The sequence below is a fragment of the Nipponia nippon genome, unplaced genomic scaffold (assembly GCF_047370975.1).
Source record: "Nipponia nippon isolate SJK-2023a ecotype South Korea unplaced genomic scaffold, ASM4737097v1 scaffold_22, whole genome shotgun sequence".
In the NCBI taxonomy this organism is placed as follows: domain Eukaryota; kingdom Metazoa; phylum Chordata; class Aves; order Pelecaniformes; family Threskiornithidae; genus Nipponia; species Nipponia nippon.
Window position 1 is genome coordinate 6,979,059 of NW_028262339.1, and position 12,523 is coordinate 6,991,581.

The 12,523-nt window shown below is 47.2% G+C and overlaps 1 protein-coding gene across 8 annotated transcripts in view; it reads left to right on the forward strand.

The window, feature by feature from the left end:
• LOC104008541 (protein FAM219A) overlaps positions 1–10,217 on the forward strand; it is a 130,307-nt gene extending 120,090 nt beyond the window's left edge. For 6 of the 8 annotated variants that reach the window (XM_087760301.1, XM_087760305.1, XM_087760303.1 and 3 more), the window contains one exon: positions 931–10,217. In XM_087760301.1, the coding sequence (XP_087616427.1) occupies positions 931–1,089 (159 nt within the window). In that variant the 3' untranslated portion in view covers positions 1,090–10,217. The remainder of the gene's footprint in view (positions 1–930) is intronic. The other 2 variants (XM_087760302.1, XM_087760306.1) reach the window with 1 other exon arrangement.
• Positions 10,218–12,523: the final 2,306 nt, after the last annotated feature.

Consider the following 12,523-nt stretch of genomic DNA (forward strand, 5'->3'; position numbering starts at 1 on the left):
ACTCAAGCTTTTCCCAGTTCTACTCAGTCCTGCAGTGTTGGCCCATGTGGTACAAAAGCATCAACTTGTCTGTCACAGCAGCTCAGCAACCGTCTACTTGCCAAGGACACAAATAAAGGGTCTGAGGGTGTGCTGTGATTTCCAGTTCTTGTGGGGGTCAGGGTCACCCAGTGCGTGTTTACTTGGAGCACCAGAAATTCCAGGGAGGACTTGCAGATATGAACTCTTGCCCTTTCAAAGAGAAAAGGCAGTGAAGCTCAGGCTTGTTAATCCCTCTGCATTGTTTCTGAATATATTCCCAAGCTCTCTTGTGAATTAGTTGTTCAGACTCTGGCTACTACTTCTGCGGGATCTGATTTTACATTCAGGGTGCTGAGCAGCCATTCTGCACACAAGCCGCTGGGAACTCTTCCCCCTTGTATCCCTTCCTTGGGCAAAATACCTCTGAAACATGGAGAAACAGCCAAGAGCAGGGACCAGATCAAATGATCTGGGCCATCTCTGGGCCCTGATGAAGTGTTGTACATCCAGATCTGGCTAGACAGCACTTAAATACAAGATTACAAAAAGCCAAGATGCTTTACCACCTTTCAACTGCTATAGTGCCCCAGACTGAGAGGAGGGACTGCCCAGCTGCCAGTCAGTTTATTATCATTATTATTACATTACTTTAAATGAGGACTCGTCTTCATGGAAAGATTATTCCAGAATAAAATAGTGTATCAACTTGCTACTCTGGAATATCTCACTCTAGATATTCCTATTCTGGAAGAAGTTAGAAGAGCAGAAGGCAGCCCTCACCTGTGGTCAAAAACTGGGACTCTTTCATTGATGGGACAGCTGCTAATGATAGGGAAATATATTCCAGAATAAGGGACCATCAGAAAGAAGTCGTCTCAAGTGTTTGACTGTTTGTCTCTTTGTCTGTAGCAGATCAACCAAGACTTGAACATCCAGCTGCTAAAGGATGGATACCGGTTAGATGAGATTCCAGATGATGAGGACCTCGACCTAATCCCCCCTAAATCAGTCAACCCTACCTGCATGTGTTGCCAAGCCACCTCCTCCACCGCCTGTCACATCCAGTAGTGAAGCCAGCAGGCTGTGATCAGTGCTTTCCACTATAACTGTAAAACTTAACAGCCATTGCTTCCTCCTATGGTAGGACGTGCACCTCTTTGTGTTCATGGAGCCAGGAGAAACCAAAAAATTCATTTTATGATTGGTTAATAAGTTATTTTAAACTATGGTTAAACAAAAGAGAAGTTGCTCAAAGTGCCAGGCAGTGCCTGGCAGAACTGACTGGTCTGGAGAGCAAATGCAGGAGGGTCTAGAGATACCTCCTTGGTTTGTGTAGGCACTGGAGATGTTTTGTAAGGTGTCTGTTCCAGAATGGGAAGGGTCAGATGGGGCTGCAGTTACTCCTGCCCACCAAAACCAGTCCATCTACAAGATCAGGGGTGAGTCTGAGGTGTCAGGGGGTTTTACCTGTGGGAGGAGGTCAGTTCTTAATTCATTCACTAAACCTGATTCGTTTGCGTAACCAAAATTATACCATAACCGGGGCACAGGAATGGGAACGGAGCAGGGCATCCTTTCTTATGGCAAGGCTAGCCAGGACTAGCACGACACAATTCATTCACTTGTGAAGAGGACAAATAGGTGGCATTTCACTGTGAGTCAGTACTAGCTAGAGCTGTTGTGTCACATATCCAATGAAATCTATCCTTAGCTCCACATTAAATTATCACCAAACACATCAGATTCAATCTGCAATCCATCCATGCTCTTCAGGGATTCAGTCCTTTCCTGAGAATACCATACTTCTGAGTTCAGTCCAGTCATGTATAATGACTTCAGCCTATATTTCACTCCTGTGAGACCCATCTGCTTCCAAAAATCTTAAAGCTTGTTCAACTAAGAAACAATGAGTCCTGCACAAGACAGGACTAGAGTTGTGCAGTCTGAAGGTCAGTGCCAGAAAAGCTAGTTGAAGAAAGCACATTTTTACAGAGCTTGGCTGTTGATATTCTCTTGACACTGCGTCTCTTGGTGCCTGTGGGAGAGATTTGTTAACGCTGAAGGCATCTCTGTGGTGGTGTCAGACTTCAGGGGGGTTTTCAGCAACAGCAGAATTATGAACAGCTTCAGCTGAAAAAAAAAACATGAGAGGAAACTACTGTTTATCTCATCTCTGCCCACTTGTGAACCAGGCTTGGTCTTTGTTAGAGATGTCCCATGTCAGGAGCAATTGTGTTTATTTAGTGCTGGAATAGTTGGGAAACCTGGCGATACATTAGGTGACTGGACTGAATTGCCAGTTCACCAGCAGATTGTTCTGAATGCAAAATTATTTCTGGAATTAGGAAACATGTCCTCTCTCCAGCCAGTCTTACACTGCTGGCTTCAGTATACGCAGGACTCAGGTGACGGATGGGCTGGCATTTTTCTCGGAGATGAAATCTTTTGCCACAGGCATGACTGTGTGTTTTCCTGCTCTGCCAGGAAGAAGGACCACCTGCTTTGCGTCAGTGCTTGCTTTAGAGCCTGGGGAAAGGAGAAAGCAAGGGCAATTCTGAGCTTCCCATTAGAACTCCCCAAAGTTGCAAGACAGAGCCTGAGCTCCATCCTGAAGGACAGATCCCCCATCTGAAATCTTCACGTAGTGAGCTGAGTCTTTAAGAAGTCCTCTTCGTGATTAGGAGGACACTTATTTAACATTGTGGGTTTTCACTCTGTGCAGTGCAAGGCACAGTGTCATTCACAGCATGAGCAAAGGAGCAGGCACACAGGACTCCTGGGCTTTATTATTCATTAGCTGGCTGTGTGCAACCGTTAAAGCTGTGTTTTCCCCCCCTCCCTAAAACAGGGCACTGCCACCCTGGCTCCAGGCCACAGAAAGAGGACTGAGTGGTGCTGTTTACTGAGCATCCCTGCCTCCTCATGCAGAAGTGCTGGTTAACTTGCCAACTCCTCTAGGAAGAGAGTGTTTCTCAATTGAATTCCTCTCCCCTTCTCATCGCCTGGTAATGCTGAGAGGGAATATTTCCAAAATGTTTCTAAAGAAGCACAAAGCATCAGGTCCCCAAGTCTTTGCTTCTTCCTTTGTGTGCCTGTTTTCCTCTCCAGTGCTAGCTCAGGTGCGAGGTTAGCAACTTGTCTGGAGGGGGAAAAGAGCTCTAACAACACTGTGTAGGGAGAAAAGATAAAAGGGAAAAAGCATTCCTTAAGGAGTCTTTTTTTTTAAATGGAGAATGTAGTCGAAACCCCATGGTCAAACCAAATCCTATAAGACATGGCTGAGTCTCTTTAAATGTTCACTCTTCTAAATCAGGACTTTGCAGTTCAGCATTGGTACCATGCAACATCTTCATCGCATTTATCCTCCTGGGTCAGTCTCTGTGCCTTACGGCTGGGCTGCACACGCTCAGCCTTTCTCACAGCCCTTGCTCAGGAGCTTGGAGCATTTTGGTGTGCCTGCTAGAGCAACAAGGCATCTGTTTACATGGGTCAGCCTTGGGAGACTGCAGGTTCCACAGGTCTCCGTCATGCTGCTATCATATTCAAAGACAGAATGAAGCTTGCTGAGACTGTATCTCTCAGGGCTAACACCTCCCCTCTGAAGGACAGACCTTCCCTGATAACCACTGCCCTGTGGCACCACGACCAAGTCCTTTTATTGCCCCTATTGCTGGTTTTTGCCTGCTATGTGCCCTGAGGCATTCCCCAACCCTGCAACCCTGCAACTGCCCTCAGCCCTTTGCATTGTGTGATGTGCACTTGCTTCCAGCACAACCCTTTAGAGCCCTTTAGGGTTCCTGAGAGGGAGGGAGATGAATTTAAATGTTAACTACACCCAGTGCTTCCTCCAAATACAGACAGAAGCACAAGCCAAGTGTTTTTCACTGCACACAGGAGTTGGTTGCACAAATAGCTGTTTTGGCATGACAGTACAGGACCATAAAATGGCAATTTTTTGGCTTCTCCTCTCTATGTTTTGTGCTCATATATTTTATTAGGGGAATAAAGTAGAAAGGGTGGGGAAAAGTAGTTACCTGTGTAGAGTCATTATCAGGAAGGCTGAATGGATTAAGGAAATGCACATGTGGCTATCATAGAAAATTGAACACTAACTCTTCTGAACCACAGTCCCTTAAGCAGGTTATGACCATGGGGCATGTTTGTTGGCTTGTTATGGAATATGATGGACGTCCTGACGGTATGTATTAACCGCAGATTGGGCTGGCTCTCCCTATCTGGTCTCATGTTCAGACCTTTGCTTCAGCAAGAAGGTTTTCCTTGTGCCCTCATTGGAGGTTATGCTGTGGTGACTTCCCAGGAAGGTGTATAGATACATGGCCATTCTGGCACTGCTCTCCTTAAACCAGTCTCTGCTGCCATGGCCCAGAGAAGGCAAAAGCAAAGAGCATGGATCCTGACTCTCTGTCACAGCATTATAAAGCCCTAAAATCTACAGAGCTGCTGGACACTCTCTTAACTGCAGATTGCTTGCAATAAAGCAAATCATTCCTTGTTCCAGTCTTCGCACCAAACCAGATGATCTTCTCAGGCCCCATTTTCAGTCCAAAGTCGTACAGAATACCAAGGGGAGGAGCTCCACAGAGTATGAAAGGCTGCACTGCTGTCCATCTAAATTACCATGCAAATAGGATAGCTTCCTTATATTGATGCTGGTGCCTCCACAAAGGAATTTGCATTTGATGCCTCCTAAAGCCAGACTGGCTTTTTGTTAGGATTTTATGTAATTTTAGTCACCAAATTACCTGAGTTTAAGCAAATCCTTTCCTTTTATCAGATGTTAATTTTGCCCTTTAATGTGAGCTGACTTTGGACTCCAGGGTCTCAGCACTCTATCTCTGCAGTCAGTCTGCAAACTCCCTGTTTCCAGATGTCTGTGTGAGAGGGAATATCCTAGTGTTGAGGAAGGTCTCTAGATAGGATGGTCTAGTCTGCTTTTCTGGTGGTTGTATAATAACCTTTGGCTGAAAGAAGGCTGATGTCTAGGCAACCATCCCAAAGGCTTATTTGATGTCTTATCAGACATATCTTGAAGCCAACCCTTGGAAGAGCCACTGGATCATATCTGACATTGCTGCATGTCTATCCCCAACGTGTACGCTTGGCCATTGGGTCTGCTATTCTGTTCTGGCTGTCTTGCCTGCAGATGCCTTGCGACTGCAAAAGCAGACGGCCAAGCCTGCTGCACGGACTTCGAAAGGGACTTCAGGATGCTGTGCTCCCCCACAGACAGGATGGACACAGCTGCTTCTGGTTTGGCTCTCTGGCTCCTTTTGAGAAAGGAGGCACCCACTCTGCTCAGCTGTGTGCTGGCTGACACATTGGTCTGTGATCCTGAGCAGAATCCTTTCCTCTCCATGCAGAGTCTGTCCTCGGGCTGGCCTGCAAGCTGTACAATGGCATGAAGGAGGCTTGAAAAGTACAGCGCCCTGTACTCAACAGAAACATGAAGGTGCTTTTGAAGAAAGGAAGGACCCAGATGGGCACCAGATGGAACGACAGGAAAAGGAAAACAAGCAGTAACTAGAAAGGTTGCCAAGTGCTGTCTTGGCCTAGGGCAGATCCCAATTGTCTGAGTTAATCTATCTCAGTACAGTGCTGATACCAGCAGGGAGCAAAGCTCGCTTTCAGATGCACACACCAGAAACACCATGTCCCCGAGCTGGAACCACAGCCAAATACTACTGCAGAGAGTCTGCTGGATTGTTAGAGCACAGAAATTAGATCTGGGGTCCCTTGCTGCTGTTGGCACATGCTACATGTTTGCTCTAACCTCAGGCAAGTCACATCCCCTCTTGATGTCCATTCCCTTCTGCAGCACAGGGGAGAAAGCTGCCTTCCCAAGATGCTACCACCACCCTGCATGGATGTTGCCAAGTGTGTGGTGGGCACCATTGATAGGATAGCCCTGCAAGCAAGATGCAAAAAGCATGCTATAGAAGTTTTACGTGTATTTTCAAAGTACTACAAAGAACAGCAACGCAACTCTGCTTTCCCTCTGTTTACCACCTTCTGATGTTGCTTGCACATGCCAGAAGGCTGCGGGGTGGATGTTAGTAGAGAGATTAAACAGCTTTGGGGGCAGATGTTTGGCAAGGATGTGTTTCCCAGTTATTTGGCAGCTAGCTCTTGCACAACTGGCTTCTCAGTCTGCATGCTGCCACAGAGAACGTGTAAGAAGATTTGGTGGCCCAACAGCACCATCCCCTGCTAGTGGAGTTAAGGAACTTAGGAGTGCAACTAGGATAGTGAGTGCTGATGGAAGGGAAGAGAGCATTGAAGGCTCCTTTGGGATATTTCCATGGCAGTTTCGTGCTCTTACTTTTAGCATCCATGTAATGATCTGAGGGTATAAACAGACACTTTTGCCTGGGCTCTTCCTTTACTTTACCATTCTCCCTTAAAGGTCACATGGGGTATGGCCACTCTTACCTAGAATGAAGCAGGCTTTGTCACCTGGCTGCTTCTTGGCTCAGCAAGCACAGGCTGCATGTGCCACTGTAAATATACCCTGGCTTTGACCTCTACCACCCTTCAGAGCTGACTCTTCACATCACCCTCTTAGTTCTACTTCTCATGTTTCAAAAGAAACATCTGCATAGATGGGCAGTGCCACAGGGCAAGCTGGACTAGGTTGAGACTAAGGGGAAGGCATAGGAAGGTGTTCATTTTAAGGTGCTTTTCACCTCTAGGAGAACATGGCATCCTTGTCACTTCCTTTCAAGGCTTGCCTGTGTGAGGGATTGCTCCAAACCTTGAACCACATGTCATCAGACAAACCCACCTCTGTCACAGAGCCACACAAGCCCTGAAGCAGAAGGGTCAGCAACTTAGCATAGAGGAAGAGGTTGTGACCTGGGATTACCTACAGAAGATTAATGCCAGACTAACCAGGTGCAGGTTTCTCACAGGGGCTGGCATCCATATTTTAAGTCCCTGTATTGTGCAGCTGAGCTGCTGCACTGTTTCCAACAAATTACAGCTACAGCCCCTCCTTTGGCCTCTTTGACATTGGTGGCAATCCCAGGATCACAGCAGCTAAATGCTGTCTGGCTGAGCGCTCCTCTGACAGCTTGCTGAGAAGGCAAAGGCCAAGGACTAATTGAGATTACATGGAGCAGAGCACCATGGCCCATGCAACCGTGCAGCAAGCCACGTCACAGAGTAGCATGGACACCAGCAGGACAGGTTGCAGCTTTCCCTGGTGCCTGCAGAGAGCAGCTCTTCCCATTGCTTCCCAGACCCAGTTGCCAGCAGAAACTGGTGGTGGCTCCAAGCCTTTCTCTTTCTGTAAAAAGCTGCTCCAGCAAAAGATGGATTTGCTCCGGGAAGGAGCCTATCTCGCTGGTTGTGCCTGGTCTGTGGAGCCATTCCATAGTAACAAATGGTGATACAGGTGGTAGGATTGCATCAGGGAGTGGAAAGTACAAAAGAGGCCTCATTAAACTGTGACTGTCTCAGACGTATCACTGGAAACCAGCAGAGTAGGCACCAGGAAAAGAAAAGGCCACCGAAAGGCTGTGCTGAGATAAGTCCCATTATCTGCCGAGATGTTTGCCCTCCTGAAGCAGCATTTCTCCCCTAGTTGCCCATCCAGCTGCCCCAGATGAGCTCACTGGGAAGACCTGCTCTCCACCTGGGCTGCCTTCTCCCTTCTGCACTGGTCCCAAAAGAGCTGCGACTTCATTTGTTACCCACCTTCCTCAAGCCTGCATGATTTGGGAGACATTAAGTTTGTTGGGAGATGTAATACAGACCCACGGAGAGAGCTGGAAAACTTGGACAAGATCTCTTCACAACAGCCCTTCTGGTTTTTATCACCTTCATCTCTGCTCAGTTTTTTGCACAGAAAAGCTGGGATAGCAGCTGTGTTTGGCTTGTAGCTTCCTCTGTCCTGAGACAAACCCAAGGCAAACGTCAGACCAGTGAGAGATCCAACAACTGTGATGGTGGGTGAGACAGAGAGCAGGCTGGGATTTCTCTTCACCCACCTGAAGGCAATGGAGCTGAGGGTTAGCCAGGCTAGTGTAAAACTTTGGTGTGATCCAGCAAGCCGAGCCAGCCGTCTTCACCCTCAGCGCTGCGGGAGGTCTGGGACCCAAGCACCAGGTCCCAGGCCTGCCAGCCCATGTGCAAATAGACTGGAGACCTGCAGCAGAGGCACAGGTGGGAAGCCTGTCAGCTGTGCCCTTACTGTGCTGGGGCAGGGTGTTGCGAGATGCGCTGGTAGGGCTGTAGTTGTGCAAGGAGAAAGACTCTTGCAGAGGATGAAGTCTTTGCAGGGAAGAAAATTCAGAAAGGTTTTTTTCCTCCCCCTTTTTGCACATTTTTAACCATTTTTACTCCTTATTGAACCTTCGGTTTAATAAAGAAGGAAATGAGCCACTGTTAAATAGCTTTCTGAAGGGTTCTGAAAGCAGGTGCCACTTGCATGCAGATGGTCTGTGCCTAACATGCAACTTCCAGACCTCACTGTACATCCTGTAGTTGAGTCACCATATGCGCTGTGGGGCCTGGGATGGGAGAGTCAACACTGACCATCATGTCAAACACCCACAGCTTCCCAAACTGAAGAAGAATCAGACCAGGAAGGGGGAAAGCAGCAGCGACAATAGAAGGATAGCCAGTTGTCACAGGCAAACTTCGGTATCTATGTCCAGTGGCTAGTTTTAGAATTGCAAGCCTTGTTATATTGCACATGTCCTCCTTCACTCCGCTTTTCTGAAAACAGCTATCATCTTGCCCCTCCCATGCACTAATGATGAGCATCAGAGGCAGTTGCACCAAAGTGACACTCAGTCCAGTTCTGCATCCCCCTCTCCCACCCGAACCCAAGGCAGTCCGGACAGTTGTTGGCCATCACAAGTCTTAATTTTTAGTAACGCCATTTGGGTTTCTTTCCTCATGTACCATAGCTTCCTCCCCATGCACTCTAGCAGGGCAGTACAGGAGGTTCCAACCATGTCCCAAGAAGCTTCTTTGCCCCCTGGCAGCACCTTGCAGACATGCACCTTACTGGGAATGTACTGGGTCAATGCTGGTGAGATCTGGAGCTGCTGATCTTGTGTAGGTGGCAGCTGATGGGGATCCACCAGGAGAAGCTGGCAGGAAGTGGCTACTGTCCCTTTTCTTTTCTTTTTTGAGGGAAAGGGGGATTTTTTTGGCATTATGATTATTGTCCACCTTCCAGTGGCTAAGTTCCGGACTGCATTAATAACTGGGGTTAATTGGCTGACTGGGCAGGTATGGAGCTTTACACCAACCTTAATAGCAAACACCGTGGCTATATCACGAGCCTGGATACAAGCTGAGTTTCTCCCGTGCTGGCAAAGTGCTTTCAGCAGGCTCTAGATAGATAGCCATTTCTGGCAGACAGGGAAACAGCACTCCTCAGAGTCCGGATCAAATCTGCACTTCCATTTCACGTCCTCAGCTTGGAAAAATCTCAACCCAAGCAAATACTTCCCAGGTCTCCTTTCCCCATGTGGTGCCTGGCACCCCAGGGGAGGGGATGGCGGGAAGCATTTGGGGGTCACTGAAAGCGAGATCCTTTTTGGATATATTTAATGGAAATATCTTTCAGGAGGAGAGACCTCCCGACCTTTGCGTTAATCTCAGAGCAGGAGATGAATTTCCAGCTGTCCTTGCATATAGTGAAACATAGCTGAAACAGCGAAATGCAAAGTAGAGTTAAATGTAGGGTTTGACCTGAATAACCTTTTAATTAGGAAGATAAATTTGTTGTAGCTTGACCTTAGTCCATGTTAAGAACCTGCTAATCATTTGACATGCAGACTGTATTAATGCTGCACTTAACTTGGCCATTGGTTTTATTATCTGGGTTTGGGAGTTTTTTCATTCCCGAAGCACCAATTTGCATCTTGTATGGAGTATTTTTTCTTTCTTTTTTCCTGTTCAGAACATGTAGCACACTGTTGTACTTCTGTTCCTGTCCGTGTAGAGTATTGCCCTAAACAGATCAGTTGTGTTGTGGTTTGTTTTGGATTTTCTTTTTTCTACCATCAGTTTTATGCGTTAATTTATTTAAAAATGTGTGTTTTTTTGAAAAACATGAAATGTATAATTTTTTTTAACATTTCCATTGCAGTATTTATCATTGTTACTGGTTGTGTGTAGTATAACAGAATTAACATTAAAAAGCATACATATGAAAAACAGCCTGCCAGACTGTCGTTGGAGCAAACTGTGGTGAGAAAGTATGAATCACACCATCTCCTCTGAGCCCCCAGCAATTGCAGATACTGAAATCAGGGTGTGCCAGCCTTCATGCCATGGCCAATACCAGCCTGTTTGGGCCCAGTAGAAGCAGCTGGTGTGGAGCTGTGCTGTACAGCACAGTTAAACCCGCCAGAGCCGGCCAGCCCCCAGCCAGCATTTGGGAAGGTTTCTCCCCAAGGCAGTGGGAAGGTGCATCGGGCGGGACCCAGCCCCTGCATTTGGGCTACACCTCTCCTCCCGACAGCAACAGAAGCAGAAGTGCTGCATCTACAGAACATCGATGGGTGAAATAACCTTTTCTCCAGCCTTGCAGCCATTTCTGCCCCTTGAAGCTGTTGGCACGAGAGCTGAACACTGATTTTAGAGGAGTCCAACATCAGCAGCTGGAAATCTCAGGGACTGCTGGGGACAGGGGACAGCCACAAGGGTCCACTGGCTCATGCTAGCAGCTGACCCAGTGCAGGGTGAGTCCCCCCCCAACCAAGAGGCTGACTCCACCTCTCTGCAGAGTGGTGCTCCCCAGATCTGTGTCCCAGGGTGCTCCAAGACCACGGAGGCGGGGAGGGGGAGGCATCACTGACACCCCCATGTCCACCCTTCCCCTCCCAGGAGGGGACAGGGCTGATGGTGAGCCTGAACGTGGCTCAACAGAGTGTTGTGGTTTAACCCCAGCCAGCAACTATGAACCACACAGCCGCTCACTCACTCCCCCCCAGTGGGGTGGGGGAGAGAATTGGAAGGGTGAAAGTCAGACAACTCCTGGGTTGAGATAAGAACAGTTTAATAATTGAAGTAAAATAAAATAGAATGATAGTAGTAGTAGTAATAATAATAATAATAATAATAATATAATAATAATGTACAAAGCAAGTGATATACGACACAATTGCTCACCACCCCCTGACTGATGCCCAGCCTGTTCCCGAGCAGCAATCCCTTCCCCCCCGGCCAACTCGCCCCAGTTATATACTGAGCATGACATCATACGGTATGGAATAGCCCTTTGGCCAGTCTGGGTCAGCCCCCCTAGCTGTGCCCCCTCCCAGCTTCTTGTACGCCATGCAGAGCATGGGAAGCTGAAAAGTCCTTGACTGGTGTAAGCACTACTTAGCAACAACTAAACCATCAGTGTGTTATCAACATTATTCTCATCCTAAATCCAAAACACAGCACTATACCAGCTACTAAGAAGAAAATTAACTCTATCCCAGCTTAAACCAGGACAGTATCCACCCCTTATTCCATACTATTTACATCATGCCCAGGTCTTTCAAATACATTCCAATTAATCATTACCACTTTTCCAGTCTTTTGATATATTTTATATATATATATATATACACACACACACATATAGATATAATTTCCCTAGTCTATAGGCTATCCCTCTAAAATGTTTGTTGAGTTCATTTAGTTCATGACTTTGGGCTTCATCTGTCATAACAGTCTTTCAGGGCAGGAGAGATGGTGTGTGGTGTTGGATTGTTGTATGCTGAAGTCAGTTCTGGTTCCATCACCACTGCACTTTGTTCAGTTTCCTCAAAGTTTGTTCGTCATTAATTTGGGTGATTCTTACTGTATACCGTTGATATGGCACATAGTGATCATTGAAGTGATGACATCCAGTATTATATAGCAACTAACATTATACAATTCAGTTCATTGGCTATTTTCACCCAAAATCAAATCTCCTTGAGGTACACATCGGACTTCCCCATCCTCCCGCATCACCCACCAAGTGCATCCAGGTCCTTGAGCAAAAGCAATCCCACGAATGGGTTTGCCTCTGCCTGAAGCAGGAGTAACCCAGACTGTCTTCCCCATCATGTTTTTTTAGGTGCACTACAGGGACTTTATCCCCCTCTGCAGTATGTAAAAGTCTTGACTGGGCAGGGCCAGCTCGACTGGCAGATCCCCTAGTGTTGACTAACCAGGTGGCCTTTGCTAAATGTGTATCCCAGTGTTTGAATGTCCCACCACCCATTGCTTTTAGTGTAGTCTTTAACAGTCCATTGTATCGTTCGATTTTCCCGGAGGCTGGTGCATGATAGGTGATGTGATATACCCACTCAATGCCATGCTCTTTGGCCCAGGTGTCTATGAGGCTGTTTCAGAAATGAGTTCCGTTATCTGACTCAATTCTTTCTGGGGTGCCATGTCGCCACAGGACTTCCTTTTCAAGGCCCAGGATAGTGTTCCGGGTGGTGGCATGGGTCACGGGATATGTTTCCAGCCATCCAGTGGC